Source organism: Eutrema salsugineum, unplaced genomic scaffold (genome assembly GCF_000478725.1).
Source record: "Eutrema salsugineum unplaced genomic scaffold, Eutsalg1_0 scaffold_2, whole genome shotgun sequence".
In the NCBI taxonomy this organism is placed as follows: Eukaryota; Viridiplantae; Streptophyta; class Magnoliopsida; order Brassicales; family Brassicaceae; genus Eutrema; species Eutrema salsugineum.
Window position 1 is genome coordinate 6,302,144 of NW_006256829.1, and position 18,075 is coordinate 6,320,218.

At 37.6% G+C, this 18,075-nt stretch overlaps 3 protein-coding genes across 3 annotated transcripts; 2 read left to right on the forward strand and 1 right to left on the reverse strand.

Moving 5' to 3' along the window:
- Window positions 1-146: 146 nt before the first annotated feature.
- Window positions 147-7,060, reverse strand: LOC18019036 (protein GFS12). Its single transcript, XM_006400339.2, has 15 exons — window positions 6,804-7,060; window positions 4,517-6,696; window positions 4,026-4,353; window positions 3,692-3,907; window positions 3,508-3,580; window positions 3,215-3,420; window positions 3,051-3,113; window positions 2,586-2,794; window positions 2,398-2,509; window positions 1,810-2,286; window positions 1,434-1,705; window positions 1,091-1,334; window positions 924-997; window positions 677-812; window positions 147-495 (listed from the first exon to the last, which is right to left on the reverse strand). The coding sequence occupies exons 1-15, from the start codon at window positions 6,927-6,929 to the stop codon at window positions 337-339; spliced, it is 4,875 nt and encodes a 1,624-aa protein (XP_006400402.1). The 5' UTR covers window positions 6,930-7,060; the 3' UTR covers window positions 147-336.
- Window positions 7,061-7,182: 122 nt separating this feature from the next.
- On the forward strand, window positions 7,183-9,456 carry LOC18019037 (E3 ubiquitin-protein ligase RBBP6). Its single transcript, XM_006400340.2, has 5 exons — window positions 7,183-7,339; window positions 7,438-7,592; window positions 8,710-8,768; window positions 8,878-8,991; window positions 9,138-9,456. The coding sequence occupies exons 1-5, from the start codon at window positions 7,206-7,208 to the stop codon at window positions 9,192-9,194; spliced, it is 519 nt and encodes a 172-aa protein (XP_006400403.1). The 5' UTR covers window positions 7,183-7,205; the 3' UTR covers window positions 9,195-9,456.
- Window positions 9,457-13,244: 3,788 nt separating this feature from the next.
- On the forward strand, window positions 13,245-16,306 carry LOC18019038 (zinc finger CCCH domain-containing protein 58). Its single transcript, XM_006400341.2, has 7 exons — window positions 13,245-13,619; window positions 13,748-13,902; window positions 14,141-14,206; window positions 14,351-14,476; window positions 14,579-14,878; window positions 14,951-15,232; window positions 15,550-16,306. The coding sequence occupies exons 1-7, from the start codon at window positions 13,529-13,531 to the stop codon at window positions 15,928-15,930; spliced, it is 1,401 nt and encodes a 466-aa protein (XP_006400404.1). The 5' UTR covers window positions 13,245-13,528; the 3' UTR covers window positions 15,931-16,306.
- The last annotated feature ends 1,769 nt before the right edge of the window (window positions 16,307-18,075 follow it).

Sequence of the window (18,075 nt, forward strand, 5' to 3'; positions counted from 1 at the left end):
CCATTCAAATTCATCACTGGTTAACAAGACGTTTAACTCTGATTATAGCAAGATTTAAGTGGTTATCCAGTGCCGCCAAAAATACCAGAATCACTTTTCTGTTCTTTTTAGCAGAGAATAACTACAACAGTTTAATTTAAAAAAAAAAAAAAATACATTAGTCATTGCTCATTAGCGCCATTGATAAACCATTCCTCTTTGTCTCCTTTCATTACAATCATATCAGTGACCGTCCTTGGCACTGTCCAAAACATAAATTTTAAAACAGATTTTAAAACAGAGAGAGGCAGTAGACTATGTAAAACCAATTATATGGTGTATAGTATGTATATAATTTCAACAACAGATTCTCATGTAACCATCGTGTGCTCCAACGATGAACAGTCTGGAGAAAGGTAAAACACAAATGGTCGATAGATCCGAGCTGATTCTTCCTCCCTTCTCCGCCATGTACAGTTTCTGTGGTATAATCCGCTGCTGCTGATGTTGCTCCTCCTGTCAATCGAACAAATCGGTCATTCTCGCATACTTTTTATCTTGTTTTCAAGACGATTCTGTGCATAAACCGACTGAGAAACTTGGTTTCACTGATCTAATTCTGATCTTAGTAGCCAAAGTGATCAAGGTGTGTTTGCTTAACTCATTACGTGAAACTCAACAAGGAGTAAGAAACTACCTCGTCTTGAGACTTTGACAGTGAGAAAATCCCGATGTTGTTTCTTGAGATGGAGATAACGTCTTTCCCCCAGATGGAGAAACTCGAAACACCGTCGTTGTGTCCTTTGATAACAAAAGGTTGTGGTGTCCAGCTCCTGTTTTACCAGAAAGATAATAAACCAGTTTGTTACTACATGTATATGTCGCGGAAAACAAAAAGAATAACTTTCAAGAAAAGGAAAAACCGTGATTATTATTTAGCTCACTTCCTCAAGTCCCATATCCGTACAGTTTTGTCAAGAGAGCTGGAAACAAGTAAATGGCTCTCAGGTGCTGCTAACTGCAAGAACAAAAAAAGCGAAGATGAGAAGAAAAGCCATATAGAGGTTTTAGAAATTTATATTCGTTTTGGGAGTAATAAAGCTTAATTCACCTTAGTCACATATCCATCGTGAGCTCTCCAGGCGGAAATGACACCACTTTCCCTCAAATCAAATAGCCTACACTGACCAGAACTAAAACCAGCTGCAATCCAAGAAGGTGATACTGAAACTCCGTCTCCATGTTTTGTTTGAGACCCTCCGGAACAAAGAGCAGATACGAGAGAAGTAAACCCAGATTCAACAGGTTCTCCTCCCCAAAGTTGAAGCTTCTGGCCTCGTGCTAGATCGATGAACCTGAATTGTAGTACAGTGGAGTTGAGCAAAAAGAGCTGCATATTATTCTAATGTTTAATTATTTTTATTTTTAGTGTACTGTAGTGGATAATACTTTACCTGAGGGCACCGGATCCAGTTCCGACAACGAGCTGATCCATGTATTCTAAATAATGCATACATGTATACAAGTTCCCATCGAATATCCCACTTGATAATCCATGTCGATTACACTGATTGGAATGACTTTTTGATGAAGCTTGATCTTGATCCGTAGGTGACTCTGAGAACAAAGATATCAGTTTCCCGGTTTGGCTGTTCCACACATGTATAGTACCGTCGCAAGATGCTATCTTTCCGGTGGCTGACAGAATACTAATGTCATTAACAACCTAAAGCATACAATAAACAATTAGGTTCATACTTCCTATTTTATAGGTAAGAGAATAAATATGGGTATGCCGTAAGAAAGCTATAATAATCAAAATGAACCAACCTCTTCATGGGCATGATAACCAGATACACAACTTAAGCTTGCTAGTTCCCACTTCTGAACACTTCCCTTGAACCCTGGATCAATACCTGAGGTGAAAACTGTACACTCATCTTCAGAAACCACTAAAGATCTTAGAGCTCCGTGATGGGCATGAGCAGAAGACAAAACAGATGCTCTAATTTTCCATCGCTGCTCATCTTTGGGGTTTCCAAAACGCCCAATGTCAAGCCCATCCCAACAAGCTACTGGACTAGGAAACCATGACCAGGGCTCATGCACCAAAGGGTTTAAGACTGCTTCTTGTCCTTCAACTGGGCCTTGTAAGTGATTGGAATTTCTTAACCCCTGCGACTGGGGAACCGACCGTCCAGATCCGTTGAGCTGTTTCTTAGAAGGAGTGTGCATAGGTGCAGGGCCCTTGTTTAACACAGGCCTAGCTTCCATATTATACCGTGAAGATCGTCCTGTGTATTCCCACTGAATCAAAATAGATTTAGAGATAAATGTCTCTATCTCAATGAAAATCTTTATATCAAATATTACTGCAACAGAGACACATAGTTTTTCTATATATTGAAGAAAAGATACCTTCCAGTTATGATGCTTTAGCAGATATTGCTCGAGTAGTAGCCAGGTTGGACAACCCTGACGTAATTTCTCCATACCAAGAAGTGCGGCGAACGAAGGATAGAGAAGCAACCTGTAATTCCTATAACGTTAGGACATAAAACGGAATCATACAAAGTTATTTACTGATGAATTAGATGAACACGCACACAAGATCCATATGACTTTTGATTGGAGATTCTGGATGGAAATTCTGTTCGGTAGTCCTGATCTTCCAGTTTAAAGAGTCCGATGAATCTGTACTTTTCTCAGAGAAAGCAAACTCATCAAAAAGCTCCTTCAACTGCGGAAGAACATGCAATGCAGTCAACTCTTGTCCAATCCGCTGGCAAATTAACATCAGGGAAGTTGCAGCAAACTGGAACATTGAAGAACACAACATTAAAAAATCAAATCAAATGATAAAAAGTGTTCCATATGATTGCAATGAGCAATAAAGAGGTTAACTGATGCATCCCTGGAAGTAACAATAAATAAATTCTACAACAGAGCCTTAAAAATTCAGCTAAAAATAATCTTTTTGGAGTCAATCTTCTTTCAAAATTATCCATCACACCTCCCTTAAATTTACTAAGCAAAAATAAATAAAAATCGAAAGAAAGAGTCAAGAATACCTGAAGGACCCGCAACTCTATATTTTTCTGCATAAGAACTCTTACATGTAGGCACAACCGACCCTATGTAATGATAAGATCAGCCACAACAAAGAACGAAAAATTTTAAGTACTTAACATAAAACTACAATAAAGATAGACAGTGCAAAAATTTTAAGACATACTTTGGTCAGCTCATGTATGAGCAACTCGTCTGATATAAGAGCAACTAGACCATCGAGTGTGATTAAGCAATCAGTCAGAGCTAAAGAACACCAGCTATGAACAGGCTCTGGTTTTTTCATAGAAGAAAGATTGATACAGAAGAAAACAACATGTTCAAGCAATGGCAGCATCTGTTTGACAATGAAGTTCACGCCCAACAGTCTCCCTGAAAAGTTACAACACAGCGATCACTTAGCTAAATGTGAATCTTTCATATAGAGCTGATTTGCATGAACCAACAGATAGAGTGTACCAATTCTAACCAGCACATCAATCCCATCAGTACATATTCCTTTTCCGAAGTAATTGATCAGAGGCAGTATAGTCTGTATTGAGGGAAAAGTCAGCATCCAAATCAAAATTTCAGAAATACAACATACCCGATGAAAGGTGTACAAAAAATAATTGGAAAACAAGAACAGGAAATCTCGTTTCACCTGATGGACTGTAACAGGGGCACCAAGCTCTTCGCTGGAACCAATCAGCAACACAGAAGCTGCAGAAGCCGAAATCTTGTCCGGAGAGTTATACAAGTTTGATATGACAAGAGGATGAATCATTTCAAGATATACTCTCTTTCCAATACGATTCCATAGTTCCCGCACAAACGAATCTTGAAGAAGAGAAACTTTCAAATGCGAGTAACCTGTCGTCTGAGCATATGATACTCTGTCAGAAGACAATAATTGAACTTAACAACAAGCTGATACTCTAAGCCAACAGAGATTTAGATTTAACAAATTCCATCGGGAACAAACAAACTATTTGTACCAGTAAGATCTTCTGGATACAAGGCATGACAAGTCTCTGCACAGCCATCGGAGTCAAAGATTTTGTGAACTCCTTGATAAGTACATAAGCAGATTCACAATCGTGGTCAGATAAATGTGTCGTCACCAGTGGCAAACAGTACACAGCACACATCTCTGCCACAAATGTTCCCATTGCTTTTAAGGCCCCCTGTTTGGCAAAACTAGCAGCATAATACAAGCGTGTTCCACCCTTGGCCAAAAGGTGAAGTGGAGCAGCAAATAAGTAAGCTGACTTCACTGCAGCTGAGAAATACGGAGATTCCAAAAGACTCTTTGCTGAGGGCCTCCTAAATTTCGAAAGGAAGAGAAAGTAAAGACTCAGTCACACATCTAAAAAGACAAAATGTGTTACTACACATATTAATTAGCATGGAGCACGCAACGAGTCATAAATACAATGAAATATCTAAGAAGACCAGGATTTACCAAAAAAAGGGTGAGACAAAATACCTTCTCCAATCGTGTTCAATGCATGCTTCCACAAGTATCTTAGTAGGAGGAGGAAGTTCCTTGATCAATTCAGGTAAGCCACCACCTTCTAAATAAGTAGCCAGAGACGATGAGTTAAATAGCGGCTTCATCAAATAAAGTTCCGCCAAGACACAGCCAATAGAGAAAATATCTCCTGCGATGTCCTTGGAAAAGTTTCCTGGGCAGAAATCTTGCCGCCAAAGCAACAACTCCTGAAGTTCCATAGAAGCTTCGTCTCTCACCTCTATATGCTCCAGAAGATAATTCAAACTTATATCGGATGGTAGACATTTGTTTTTTGAAGTTCCAGGGAGAATAGTATCAGCTTTGTTAATGTTTTCACTGTAAGATTCATGCAAATGAGACTCATCCAAGTTTCGATGAAGGTGATATTTTGGACTTAGATGTGATGCATGTTCAGAGAATGCAGATGCCTCTTCAGTTTCTTCCAAATACTCTCCAGCTTCGAGGATGACGGACCTCTTGTGGTCCACCCCAAAGCCATGAAACGTATGCATTTCTAGTTCATTTCTACTTTGTTCCTTCTCGCGGGAGAAACGCAGGCGCACCGGATGAGGCCGAAAAAAGAGCTGACGGCGTCCAACCGACCTTGGTACAGTCAGCTCAGATGAAGACAACATAACATTCTTTGCAGTAATAGCAGCCTGTCCCGACATTTTGTAACCAAAAGTAATATCAATCCAGTGATGTATTAGAGAAGAAACATGAGGGCTTTCCAGAGCATCTCGATGCAATCTAATGAACTCCTCGGGGCTGCTTGCCCATGGAGGAACGGCCAAATCAGACATACTAGGATGAAGGGAGCAAAAGATGCGGGAATCGCAGTAAAACTCAGGGATGCACTCGTCAGGAGTCCAATCATAAAGCCTTTGCATGTCAGAAGGATACTCATTAGGTTCGTAAACGGACCGAACTGCCTTTCGCAGGACGCTCAGTGGTAGTCTCCTTGCTTTGTAGCTGCAAACAGCCAACTCAGACAGACATTCATCTGAGACATGATGCGGAATCTCAAATGTCGAATAGGTAAAATCTAACTGTTCATCTCCTTTTGCCAATCTCCATTTGCTTTTTCTTAAATCCCGCCAGCCTGAGTCACTATCATTATCAGGTTTTTTGCTGAAATCTATAACCCATGGCATTACTGGATGGAATGTGTGGTCGCCCCACCTTCGACCTGCTAGTTTGTTTAAGAAGAGTAAATACTCAAAATTGCTTACCTCTCCCCTCCACCATTTATCAAAGATAGTCTGCCAGTCTAAATGTGAAGAAATTTGAAGATCAGCATAAAGGCCAGAAGAATAACAACCCTCTACACACCACCTTCTTATTGAAGCAGACGAATTGGCATCTCCAGAACCTAGATCAGGCTTGCTATAGATCTTTAACCAACTCCATAATGAGTCGGACAAGAATATGTTTGACGGACGAATATCCCCATGGGAAACCTTCAACTCATGCAAGTGAGCTAACGCAGACAAGAGCTGATATATTATAAAATTTCTATGCCATTCTGACTTTATAGCACCGGGGCTGTAGTAGAGAATATTTTCCAACGTATACGGGGCTTTGGGGAGCACTGAGACCAAACAATCAGATGATGTCAAAAATCCTAAGACCGGTGATAGATTTGGATGCCTGAGACATTGAAACTTGCTTTTCTCCTCTAACAACGGTAACCCAAGAAGACGAAGGAAACTTTGGGTTTCTTGTCCAGATGACTCTCCATCAATCAGGCGATGCAGAGAGGCTAAAATTTGATCTTCCGGGCATTCAGAAAGGAAACTAGAAGCAAGCTTTTGAAGACCAGAGGCAGAACATCTGCTAATCTGAGCAATAGGTAAAAGTGCAGCTATCTTTCTCCAGCATGAAAAAGTACCTGAAATCTCGCAAGTAACACTTCCACAAGTAATGTCCTCTGTGACTAAATCTCTGTCATCATCTTTAGTAGCCTCAGAGCCAGTGGGTGAGCAATCCAAATACTCATCACATTCAACAGCATCATTTGAATTTCCACATTTTTGACCATACACGTAGTTGGCCAAGCAACCATGTTCTTCCTTGCGGAGATACTCCAAAATGAACTGGGAGGAAGTAGAATCAAAAGCAGAAGCAGAGAATTCTCGGCTAGAATCAGAAACCTACAAAAAAAACACCATCGAAGCAGCTCTAATTGCTATACTTCCACCATCGAAATCTACATACGTATTGTGTATATTGAAGTACATGAGGGAGAATAGAGGGAGACCTGAACGACGGCGGAGGATCCAAAAGGAAGCGGAGAATCGGAGAGGCCGTAAGAGAAGACGATCTGGTCGGAGAAGTCTGACTTGATCCGTTGCTCGAGGCAATCGAAGCAAACTTCACCTCGCATCCCTACTTTCTCAGTAACCTCCTCGCATTTTATCAAAGTCGATTTCAAGAGCCTTCCCAGAAAAATGGAGCAAGAGAGACGTCCAAATTTGCAAAACAAGGGATCGATCAACCTCGACGGCAACCTTCTGAAAAAAAAAATAATAATAAGACGCGGCCAAGAACGCCGTGTTTCCTAAAACGTCGCCGTTTGGGTCATGGACAAAAATTGTTCTTTCTTTGTCAATATTTTTCAAAATTATTTCGCCGTCGGAAGTGAAAAGGAACAAAATTTGCAATGGGAGGAGGAGGAGGAGGAGGAGGAGGAGGAGGCATTGACGAGCTGACCGAAGATGAGAAGAGAGCTCTCAGAGGAAGTAAATTCGCTCCGCTTACTTCTCTTCCGTCCTCTTCTCGTTCTCAGCAGCCCAGGTTCTTTTTTCACTCTTTAGGGCTTTTGTTTTCTTCTTCTTCTTCCTTATCTCGATTTGAAATTTCTGACTCTCTTGCGTCCGCGTGTATGTCTACAGATTGGCTCATCCAGGTGGACCCTTGAAGACGAACAAAGCGGCGGCTTTAGCCAAGTTTCTTGAGAGGAAGCTGCAGGATCCTAATGGGTTGTCTTCCATTGATCCAGATCTTCTCGAATTGGCTGTCAAAAACGCCCGAGACACCGTTATTTCCAGTGAGTAGTACTAAAACTTATTCTGTTTGGCCAGAAGTTGTAATTTTGCATTGAAACGAAAATGGGATTAGTTTGTAGAGGACCATGTAGCTAGCCTAAAAAGTGACGGTTGATAGCTCAGCATTAGGTGAGAGCTGAGGTGCAACGAAAAATCTGTTGAGGTGTTGATTGTTGTGTCCAGTTCAGGACTATTGTAACTAGCCTACGGGTTTGTGCAAGGAAGTTTAGCTTTGCTAGCTCAGCGAGAGCTGAAGGTTTGAGATGAAAGCTAGAAGAATGAGTTGAGGCACTCTAGATTGGTCCAGGAGAGTTTAGGGTGATCTAGAATTCAACGCAAAGGTCTATCTTTGGTTATTTTGATTCAGCCGTTTCTTCTCTGTCCATTTTCTGTGATTGATTTGAAGAATTTATAAAGGGACAATTTGGTGTCTTGGATTTGCTATTATTTTGGTTGGGCATTAGGGTTGAGTTAGTGACAAGTTCTTCCGGAATTATAGCTCAGTTCTAGTTAAGGAATGCCAAAGTAACTGTAACTATTGGCATCCTGACTCTTACCTTCAATAAAGTGGAGGAGAACTATGAAAAGTGGGATAGGCTTGTAGAAACTGTGGGTAGCATCAGACAGGAGACCTTATAAGTTTGGCCGGAAATTATCGGAATTTTTTTTCAAAGGTCATGATAGTGCTGGAGATGTATATGGCATTGAATCTTCACTACATTATTGCAAATAAAGATTGTGCACTGATGCATTCCATGGATTCCCTTAATTTCAAAGTAACTTTGAAAGAGTTTGGAAAGGATATGTAGCATTCGGTACACGAGAATGCATTGTGACTATTTGCCTGAAACTAGTATCACACTATAAGTTCATTGTAACTATGGACTAAGTTTAGCTCACTTCTTAGAATAATCATATGATTCATGGATGGTCGGTGAAAACAACATAGCACGCTAGCATGGAGAGATTTGCTTTTATCCGAGCCAATCCATATGAAAAAAATGCATTCATTAGTTATGTTATTGGGGAATATATATATGGCAGAATGAGTATTTTTAAAGCTCTGTTAAGTATATCGAATGTGAAGGCATAATCTTTATGATACTCTACTGGTCTCAGGTGGGGCTTCGAGTTCAGGAAGAACAATCCAACACGTTGCCTCATTTGAAGACGTCGAGGTATCTGATTCTCCCTACTCTCATTCATTCTATCTGGGCTGGGTAGGGGATCGATTTTTTGAGAATATGTTCTACTGACCAATTCGTACACCTTCTTCGTCATGTTTAGGTATCTTCTGATGACGATAAGGTAGAGAACACAAAGCTTAAGAAAAAGAAAAAGAAGAAAAACGCAAAGAAGAAAAAAGATGAGAAAAAGAAGAAGAAAAACAAAAAGCATAAGGTTATCTCCCTCACACCCTTTTTCCTTATCTCATCTTTCTACTTGCTTTTCGTTTTCCCCACACGATTTTTATAAAGTCTGTTTACGTTACTTTCTGGATTCCGTTGCTCATATCTGCGTGTGGAAAACTTTTTTGAAAACAACAGATCATGGTCGATGAAGATGCCAAGTTGAAGAGACCCAATAAGAAGTTGAAGCTTTAGTTTGCCCTTTTATTGTTGTGCATTACTGGTCACATATTTATAAAGATGGTTTAGCTGAATCTTTAGCAGAACAAACTCAATCACCAGTATCTGTCTGTTCCAATGGATTGGTTTATCCGATGGTTAAAGATTAGGGTCATGATCTTTCTTCTTTATTTCGGTTAGCTTTCTCGGGATTTGTTTGGTTAAATCTGAGACTGGAGTTAGTTTGTGGTTTTAGAACAAATAGCTTCATGAATCTGAAATTTGTATTTTGGTTGAAGATCCTTGCTTGTGTTTTTAGCCTTTTAGATCCGTAGTTATGAGACCAGTTCCAATTTGTGATGATCTGCTCAAGTTCATTTCATTAACAGAGCTCATGAGTATAAGTGCATGTACCACTTCCGAGGAGACACAATAATATTTAATCAGGGAGAACATTTTAAGTTATTAATTTCTATGATTTGCTTGGATTTGATTATATTTACTGTTTACGTTATGATTGTAATCTCTGTTTCTGTCATCGATTTATCAAGCAGTGCATAAACCGTGTTGCGCTTTACGAAAATAAGAATTGCTAAAAGAAGTAAAGATCTACGAACTAGCTAGTCAAGTAAAGTCATTATTCAGTTACATGTTTTAGTTCATTTTCTACTGTTATGTTTTGAAAAAGTTTATCAATTATATACTATCGCTCAACTATAGATGTCATGGTCCAAGCTCAAATTTTCAGAAGTTTTTATGAGAAAGAACAAAAAAAAAAGCTATTAGGAAATGAAAAAAAAATGACCTCGCCGACATTTGGTAGATGAGGATACGAATGTCATGGTCCAAAATATCTCTGGGAGAATAACACAATCTCCAAAAGCTGCTCACATGTGGCCAATGCCTCGCCAAGTCAAACTCTGTTTTTAATTATTCGTTAAAAGAGCCTTAATAAATATATACTCCATGCTCCTCATGAAACCATGCTTATTACAAGTTATTAAATGTCTCATTTGGCGAGAAAACTAATTTTCACTCTTTGAGGCTTGAGAGTGGCTAGAATGTATTCAGTTAACAATCCAGTATTATTAGTTTTCCTTTCTGATATCATAATCCCCGTACTTTACTTGTTTGTTCCGGTGAGCTAATGACCTATAAATATTATAGAATTTGCATTCCGTTTTTTTTTAATATAATTTCTAGTACATTTACAAAAGTTTTGGATTTTTAGAGCTCAAACGTGTATTTCACATCAATCAGATAAATAAGATATTAAGTGAAATTAAATCTCGCTATTCAAATATATTGTCTTCGTTTTTTTTTTATCTCTTTTTACTTCCGTTTAATGCATGTTTAAGTTTTCTTCACCTAACGGTCCTAACCTTCACTACGCAAGTTCAACATAAATACAAACAAACAACAACTACAAATGAGAAAGTAGATCTCAGCCGTCTATTATTCACACTAATGCCTTTACAGCCGTTCGATTGGTAATTGCATGATCAGTTAACAGCATCACCTTTTCAAGTGATCTAAAAGTCAATACTGTATTTCCCGAACAAATTCTCACGCTCCTTTCTACGCTTTTAACTTCACGCGCTTCAATCATTCGAAGGCAAACACAACACTTCGTTGTGTTTGCTTGCAGTGACACACACGACACAACGTATGTTTAATGAATATTTGTATTGTATATAAATATATAATATATGTACTTATTTTAGAAAAACAACTGTTGAAACTTGAAACTTTGAATTTGTAACACCAACTTGTATGTCGACGACATAGCCAACAGAAGAACTTGTAAGTCGACATAGCCAACAAAAGTCATTGTTTGTGAGCTATATAAGCCTATAAACAAACAAAAATCCAAAATCCAAACTAACACTATTAGAATGAAGGTGAAAAGAAAAAACGTTACAAACTTAAATCGATTTTGACAAAACTAATACTATGAATGATGACCTTTGTAATCAATCATGCAAAGCATTAAATTTACGATCAGTTGAATTAACGGAAGTGGTAATACTATATGCCTTGTAGTGTGAAGTGACCTTTAAACGTTTGGTGTTGAGTGCGATTCACACTCTTTGCGTGAGCGTGCAAGAAAATACTTTCCGTATATGCCTCTACTCCTTCTCTACACGTGGAATTTTTTATTTGCTGTAAAATAAACCAAAAACAAAAAAATGGCGTTAAAGCCTCTATTATTGTTCTCCGATCCTTTGTATTTAATGATTTTTCCACAAAACAACTAAATTTAAGCATAAGTACAAATCAAGACAAATTGTAAACATTTCAAAATGATGTTTAAGGAAACCGAACCAGTTTTCTTATTTGTATTCACGATTTCAAAAACGAAATCTGATCTTTGTCTTAGACTGCCAAAACCAAACAATGTCAAATGGAAATGCTTTTTTTAGTCGGTAGTCTATTTTTTTGTATATAATTTTGCATGAGATCACTTTTTTTTGTTCACACTAATACATATAGTACTTTCCTTATGTTTGATACGTTCACAGTTTACAAATAAAATAGAACAGATTCTTTTAACAAATACAACTACGCCAAAATCTGAGGCGTAGATGATATATCAAAGCCAAAAATATAAGGTATGAGTCGAGGTCAACATTATCACAACGATCGAAGTATTATGTCCGACGCTGGCCAATATAGTTTCGAGAGTAGCGACTAATCAATATTTTCATATAAGATTACGAAATAATTTTTTTTAGACGACAAGATTACGAAATAATTAACAGGTGGGAATGGTTAGTTGAGGAAACAAAAAATGTTCACATCAATAAATAAATAACTCATGAATTAATTTTGACAAAGAAATCGTAGCATGGCAAACAATTTTGTCATGTTGCTACTTGCTATATATTTGCAACTTGAGCCGACAGAAATTATTTTCTTTGACTTATTTTGCTCTTAACCATTACAATATCTAAACAATTATTTTGTCATGTTGCTGTGAACCTGTATGCATTGAGTTCATTTCTCCAAACCAAAAAAACTAGATTGATTTGTAAGAACCAAACTACTAAACGGATAATAGTACGATTAGTTAAGTTTAAAATAAAGCCCTAATACTACAGCGGTATAAGTGACGATTGTTTATTTAATTAATCTAAGCAATTTTCATTTCTTCGACACTTATAAAAAATGTGTGTATCATGACTATTCTAAATAGTTAAAATATATAATCACTAATAAGTAGGGAGTTGAATAAATCCAGGAACAAATATAAAAGTTCTAGAGATGTTTACTCTAATTTAAGAGAACCACCTAATAATTAAATTTATGCGTTGCTGATAATGTTAAGACTCTGGAGATTATAAATTTGATCTCTATAACAGAATGAATGTACGTGTTAACGAACCTCGAATTTTCTAGTCATAAAAAAATATAATTAAAATTTTATAATTTATAATTAGATAATCGACTGTTAAACGAAAATACGGAATATAAGCGTTACAAATCACTTTTCACCAAAAAAAAATTTAGTGATTTGTTTTTACAATAATTTATTTTGTCTTTTCTACAATAATTTACTTGTTAAAAAATGTGTAACCTATATTAAATTTAAGATGATTAATGAACAAAACAAATTAGAACCTTAATACAAAAAGGACATTCATGCCATTGGAATTTAAGCTCTCCAAAGCCTGTGATGCGTCATATATGGTGCAGTGACTAATCTTAACTCGAATTCGTCGAGTTTATGTAGGATAATAGATCCTACGGTTTAATTATTACGGTGAATTTCCGAAATAGCCGATAAATAGATCCACATATACCAGTTAAAGCGTTTACATTAATTTAAATTTGGAGGTTTTAATTCCACAATGTGCACCTTTTTCCTTCTAAAATATCGAGAAAAGGAAATTCTGTATTGATGAAAAAAAAGCAATAAATTAAGAGAAGTCATTTATTCTATGTTTGGCGCGTATATTAACCACCACCGGCAAAACACCCACAAAAAAGGCGAGCACGCATAAAGAAAGATCAAAACCTTCCCTCTCTTCCAAAATCCCAACCCAACCCCCTCCCCTAAAAAAAAAATAATAATAATACTCCTCATGAATTAACCCCAAAAAAATCGTAGCCGAAAACAAAAATCGAATTTAAAAAAAAAAAGATTTCAGCTTTAAGCAAAGAGATCAAGCGACTGAGAGTGGTGTGGAGACAGAACCAACCACGATCTGTGGTTTGTTGTCCTTTTTTTTTTCCTTCCTTTATTTCACCAATCTCACCAAAAAAGAAAGTCCCTTCCCGACACTCCCATTTGATCGGAGCTCGACATTGCTGGGTTCTGTTTCGCCGCTCCGGCCGTGAGAAAGAAAGAGATTTAGGGTATATAACATATGGAGCGGTACGGTCGCGCCGGCGAAGAAGAGTCGCGGTCGGATCCATCACTTGAATGGACCGCTCGAGAGAGCGAAACCGGTATCGAAGGTAACGTTTACGATGGATTTTTTTCCCCTGCATTTCCTGTCTTTCTATTTCGCGGTCTCAACTCTGCGATTAGCGGTTATTTGAGAATCCAATGAAAGCTTTGATTTTTCAAAATGCGGCGTTTTTAGCTTCGATGTGGCGGTTAGGGTTGCGAGGCGGTGGAGGTGGAGGTGAATCGTACCCGGAACGACCCGATGAGCCCGATTGTATCTATTACTTACGAACCGGTGTTTGCGGGTACGGGTCGAGATGTCGGTTCAATCACCCACGAAACCGTGCACCGGTAATAAACACACTCTCTCTCTCATCTCTCTGTTTTCTACTTTCTGAGTTTTTTCGATAAAGTTACTGCCTTTTTTGTCTGCTTTCTACGTGTCTCGATTTTTTGATGCAGTCTTTTATCTTAACTGTGGCGATTTAGTTGATCAGATGCATTGTTGATCTGATACCAGTGAAACAGAATTCAAGATTTCAATTTGCTTCGAATCTCTCATTGTATGTTCTTAGTTTCCCTGTTTTAGGTCTTGGGAGGTCTCAGAACAGAAGCTGGAGAGTTCCCAGAGAGATTGGGACAGCCCGTCTGTCAGGTATCTACTCGATCCATCGATCAAACGAATTGTTTGCGGATTAAGCAATGCACTTCGATTTTCAACTTCTTTCAAGCCAATTAATAACTCTTAATGTAGTGATTTAGTGTAGCCAAGTATCACTTTGACGCTTTCTTTGCACAGCATTTTCTGCGAACGGGAACATGTAAATTTGGCGCTTCTTGCAAGTATCACCATCCTAGAGGAGGAGGAAGAGGAGACTCTGTTACTCCTACCTCACTTAGTTACATGGGATTTCCATTACGCCCGGTTTGTTCAATCCCTTTTATCCCTCTTTGTTTTTTTTGTTTGTGTTGTGGTGTATTGTTATGTATGATCTCTCAAAGTTTTCCTTACTAATGGATTAAGCAGGGCGAGAAAGAATGCTCATATTACATGAGAACGGGTCAGTGTAAATTCGGTTCTACCTGTCGATTTCACCATCCTGTTCCTCCTGGTGTACAATCTCCATCACAGCAGCAGCAGCAACAGCAGAGTCCAGCTCTTTATCCCTCGCTTCAGTCTCAATCCGTTCCTTCATCACAGCAATTTGGAGTAGTTGTAGCAAGGCCTCAGCTTTTACCAGGCTCATATCTTCAAAGCCCTTACGGTTACAGCCAAATGGTTCTTCCTCCCGGTATGGTTCCATACTCAGGCTGGAACCCTTACCAGGTAAAAACCCATTTCAAGCTTTTTCTTCTTCTTTCTCTTAGTTTCTTGATTGAGCTCATTCCACTTATCTAGGCTTCTGTAAGTACAATACCTTCGCGTGGGACTCAGGCGTCTATTGGATCAAGCTCTGTTTATGGCATTACGCCGTTATCTCCTTCAGCACCTGCTTATCAATCCGGTCCATCTTCAATGAAGGAACAATCTTTTCCTCAGCGACCTGGACAACCCGAATGTCAATACTTTATGAGAACCGGAGATTGTAAATTCGGAGTCTCTTGCAAGTACCATCATCCTCTGGAAGCAGCATCGCCAAAGGGAGTTACTCTTAGCAATATTGGCCTCCCACTTCGTCCTGTAAGTCTCATTGCGCAAGCATCTTCATATCTTTAGCTTTTACAGCCATGAAATATGAAAAGAACGGTCTTTGAAATTCTCATTATCAACCTTTTTGGTAATGATAAGTTCCATACAGAAACTCTGTTTCTTGATTTGATTATAAAGCTCTGTTTTTTCTCCACTCATTTGTTGCGCAACGGACAATTATGTATCTGATAACAAAGAGAAACTCTGTTTTGATTATAAAGTTTTTTTGGTTGCAAATTTTATTCTTCGTTCTGTACAAATATGCATCTGGTGACAAAGTGAAAGCTAATAATAATAACTTTTTTCAGGGGACAGCGCAATGCAGCCACTTTGCGCAACACGGGATTTGCAAGTTTGGTCCTGCCTGCAAGTTCGATCACTCCATTAGCTCTTCTTCACTAAGCTACAGCCCATCCGCTTCTTCGCTCACTGACATGCCCGTCGCGCCTTACCCTCTCGGGTCCTCATCGCTCGGCACATTAGCTCCATCATCGTCATCCTCGTCTGACCAACGCACAGAGCTTCTCTCTTCAAGCTCCATTAAACCCAAAACCACAACAAGTGGTGGCTCAGAAACTGTGGCTACTGGAGTCTCTTCTTCTTCAATGACAAGCGGTGTGAGCCATTCCGAGACTGCTGAGACCAAAAATAATGACTCGGCTAGCATTGAAACTAAGACTTCAAATTAAAGAGACAAACTCAGAGGAGACAAGAGAATCTCTCACTATTCTTCTTTGATAATTATCTCTCTTTTCTTTCTCTCTCTCTTCTTCTTTTCATCAAACTTTCATGAACTCGGGAACAAACAAAAAAAGGATTTTTTTTTTTTTTTTTTTGGAGTGGAGACAGCAACAAGAAGCAAAAGCAGAGAGAGACGAAAGCACCTCTAGTTCTCTGTGTTATGTCTCTCCTCTTGGGTCTCTCTTACCATGTTCATATTATTCCTTCATACGGCCATCTCCTCTCTCTTTTTTTTTTTTCACTTTTCGAAACGATTATTAATAAATGGCCTTATTATTTACGAAAATCCCTGATTCTTGAAAATCCCCTGTTACTTTTTAAAGTTTATGGTATATGTAAAGAATCCGATTTTTCTTTTTTCACTGTGTTTCTTTAAGTTATTGAATTTATTATCAAGAAAAATATTAAGAAGTTTTATCAAATATTTTTCAACAAGAACGGAATGTGAAATTCTGTTTACCTTTGCGTTTACACTCTGTAAAGAAGATTTGAGGAATATATTCAGACTTTTCTTCTTTTCTAATTGTAAACAAAAGGTATTTAAGTTCCTTAAAAAAAAGACAAAATATATCGAATATGTTTGCCTTTATTTCTTTAACAAAGAATAAAAAATATATCGAATAGTAAACGCACAAACGCAACAGTCGTTTGAAATCCGATTCTAAAGGTTTTTGGAACAGCAACAAGAAGAGGAATAGCATGAAAAAGCAGAACAGAACAGATCTCAGAGTCACGTTTATGTTTGTTCTTGTCCTACATTCGTTCCGTACAAATTTGATCATGAAATACTTTAAATGAAAGTGAGTAAAATAAAATTGAAAACAAGTAAAAACCACTGTTAATGTGGAAGTAGAAGTCAGTATATATAGTACTTGGTTCTTTGTGTTGGTGATATAACATGTGCATGTCTGGTTTGTTCGTTGCGTCTAGTTTTACTCAAAACAACAGAAAAATCATAATCATGAGTTTGGTCACTGAAACATCACAACAAAAGCTTTCAACAACCCAAGAAAATTACTAATCATTAAATGCTTTTTCTCTGATTTACTACTTAGATGATCTACCATAAATAAGACTGTATATAGATATATAGATACATATAGGTTTTCATATGTCCGAGTTACGATAGATCATAGACGTAACAAATTTATGGCGATATTTCGCAAAAAAAAAAAAAAAAAAAAAAAAAAAAAAAAAATTTATGGCGATAGTTTATTCTCTTTTTCTTTTTACGATTATAATGTTTTACAACTTATCACAAAAGAAATATTTTTATCTAATACTCCATGCATACTGTATAGAGGTCACGTTTATTTTTCTAGAATAATGAGCTAAAATTGTGATATTGATGTATGAAGAACTTAGCAACAAATACTTTTTGTAAGTTATTTAATTTCTTTGAAGCGAAACAGATTGTAAAACATCATAAATGATGAATCCATGAAATATTTGAGTTATATAATTTGGGTCTGATGATTTAACATCAAAAAAAGGTGAAGTTGATCAATATTGGAAAAGGGACTAATTGAGTTCTATGAAAGAAAGTCAAAAACCTTAAACTGATTAAAAAATGAAAAAACAAAAAAAGAGTTGTGATGTTGAGTTGTTGTAGACAAAAGTTAAGGCAAAGTATAGGCAAAAAGGAGGGAGACATCAAACAGTGATTGTGTAATTAAAGACCAAACAAGTGATGACCAAAACACATGTCCAAAGACCAAGAACATCATCATGCTACTTCATTAACAGTCCATCTCACATTGACTATACAATTTTTAATAAACATGCACAACTTGACGAGAAATCTCGTATCTTTGATCTTTACAATTTTTCCATAAAATTCAAACTACTATCAAATTTCCAACTGTCATAAGAGTTCATAATAACCGAGAGTTTCTGCAACTAATCCTATAATTCTGATATATACAACATATCTTAGGTATTCACTGCTAGTCAAATCTCCGTTTCGAGTAAGTCATTTGATTTCATTATTATACACACACAGTCATACACACACACACACACACACTTATTATATACAGAATGAGTGTGTTGGAAGTGGCATCGACAAAAAGTGGTCTTTAATACAACTCGAA

What these genes read in the sequence shown, in the direction of transcription:
- LOC18019036 (XM_006400339.2), bottom strand. Translation starts at nt 6,929, where the DNA reads ATGCGAGGTGAAGTTTGCTTCGATTGCCTCGAGCAACGGATCAAGTCA. An exon ending in GTTATCATGCCCATGAAGAG is followed by an intron (nt 1,706 to 1,809) that starts GTTGGTTCATTT and finishes TGTATGCTTTAG; the next exon opens with GTTGTTAATGACATTAGTAT. An exon ending in ACTGGATCCGGTGCCCTCAG is followed by an intron (nt 1,335 to 1,433) that starts GTAAAGTATTAT and finishes ACTACAATTCAG; the next exon opens with GTTCATCGATCTAGCACGAG.
- LOC18019037 (XM_006400340.2), top strand. Translation starts at nt 7,206, where the DNA reads ATGGGAGGAGGAGGAGGAGGAGGAGGAGGAGGAGGCATTGACGAGCTG. An exon ending in TCTCGTTCTCAGCAGCCCAG is followed by an intron (nt 7,340 to 7,437) that starts GTTCTTTTTTCA and finishes GTATGTCTACAG; the next exon opens with ATTGGCTCATCCAGGTGGAC. An exon ending in CCGAGACACCGTTATTTCCA is followed by an intron (nt 7,593 to 8,709) that starts GTGAGTAGTACT and finishes TACTGGTCTCAG; the next exon opens with GTGGGGCTTCGAGTTCAGGA.
- LOC18019038 (XM_006400341.2), top strand. Translation starts at nt 13,529, where the DNA reads ATGGAGCGGTACGGTCGCGCCGGCGAAGAAGAGTCGCGGTCGGATCCA. An exon ending in TGGGACAGCCCGTCTGTCAG is followed by an intron (nt 14,207 to 14,350) that starts GTATCTACTCGA and finishes TTCTTTGCACAG; the next exon opens with CATTTTCTGCGAACGGGAAC. An exon ending in TGGGATTTCCATTACGCCCG is followed by an intron (nt 14,477 to 14,578) that starts GTTTGTTCAATC and finishes TGGATTAAGCAG; the next exon opens with GGCGAGAAAGAATGCTCATA.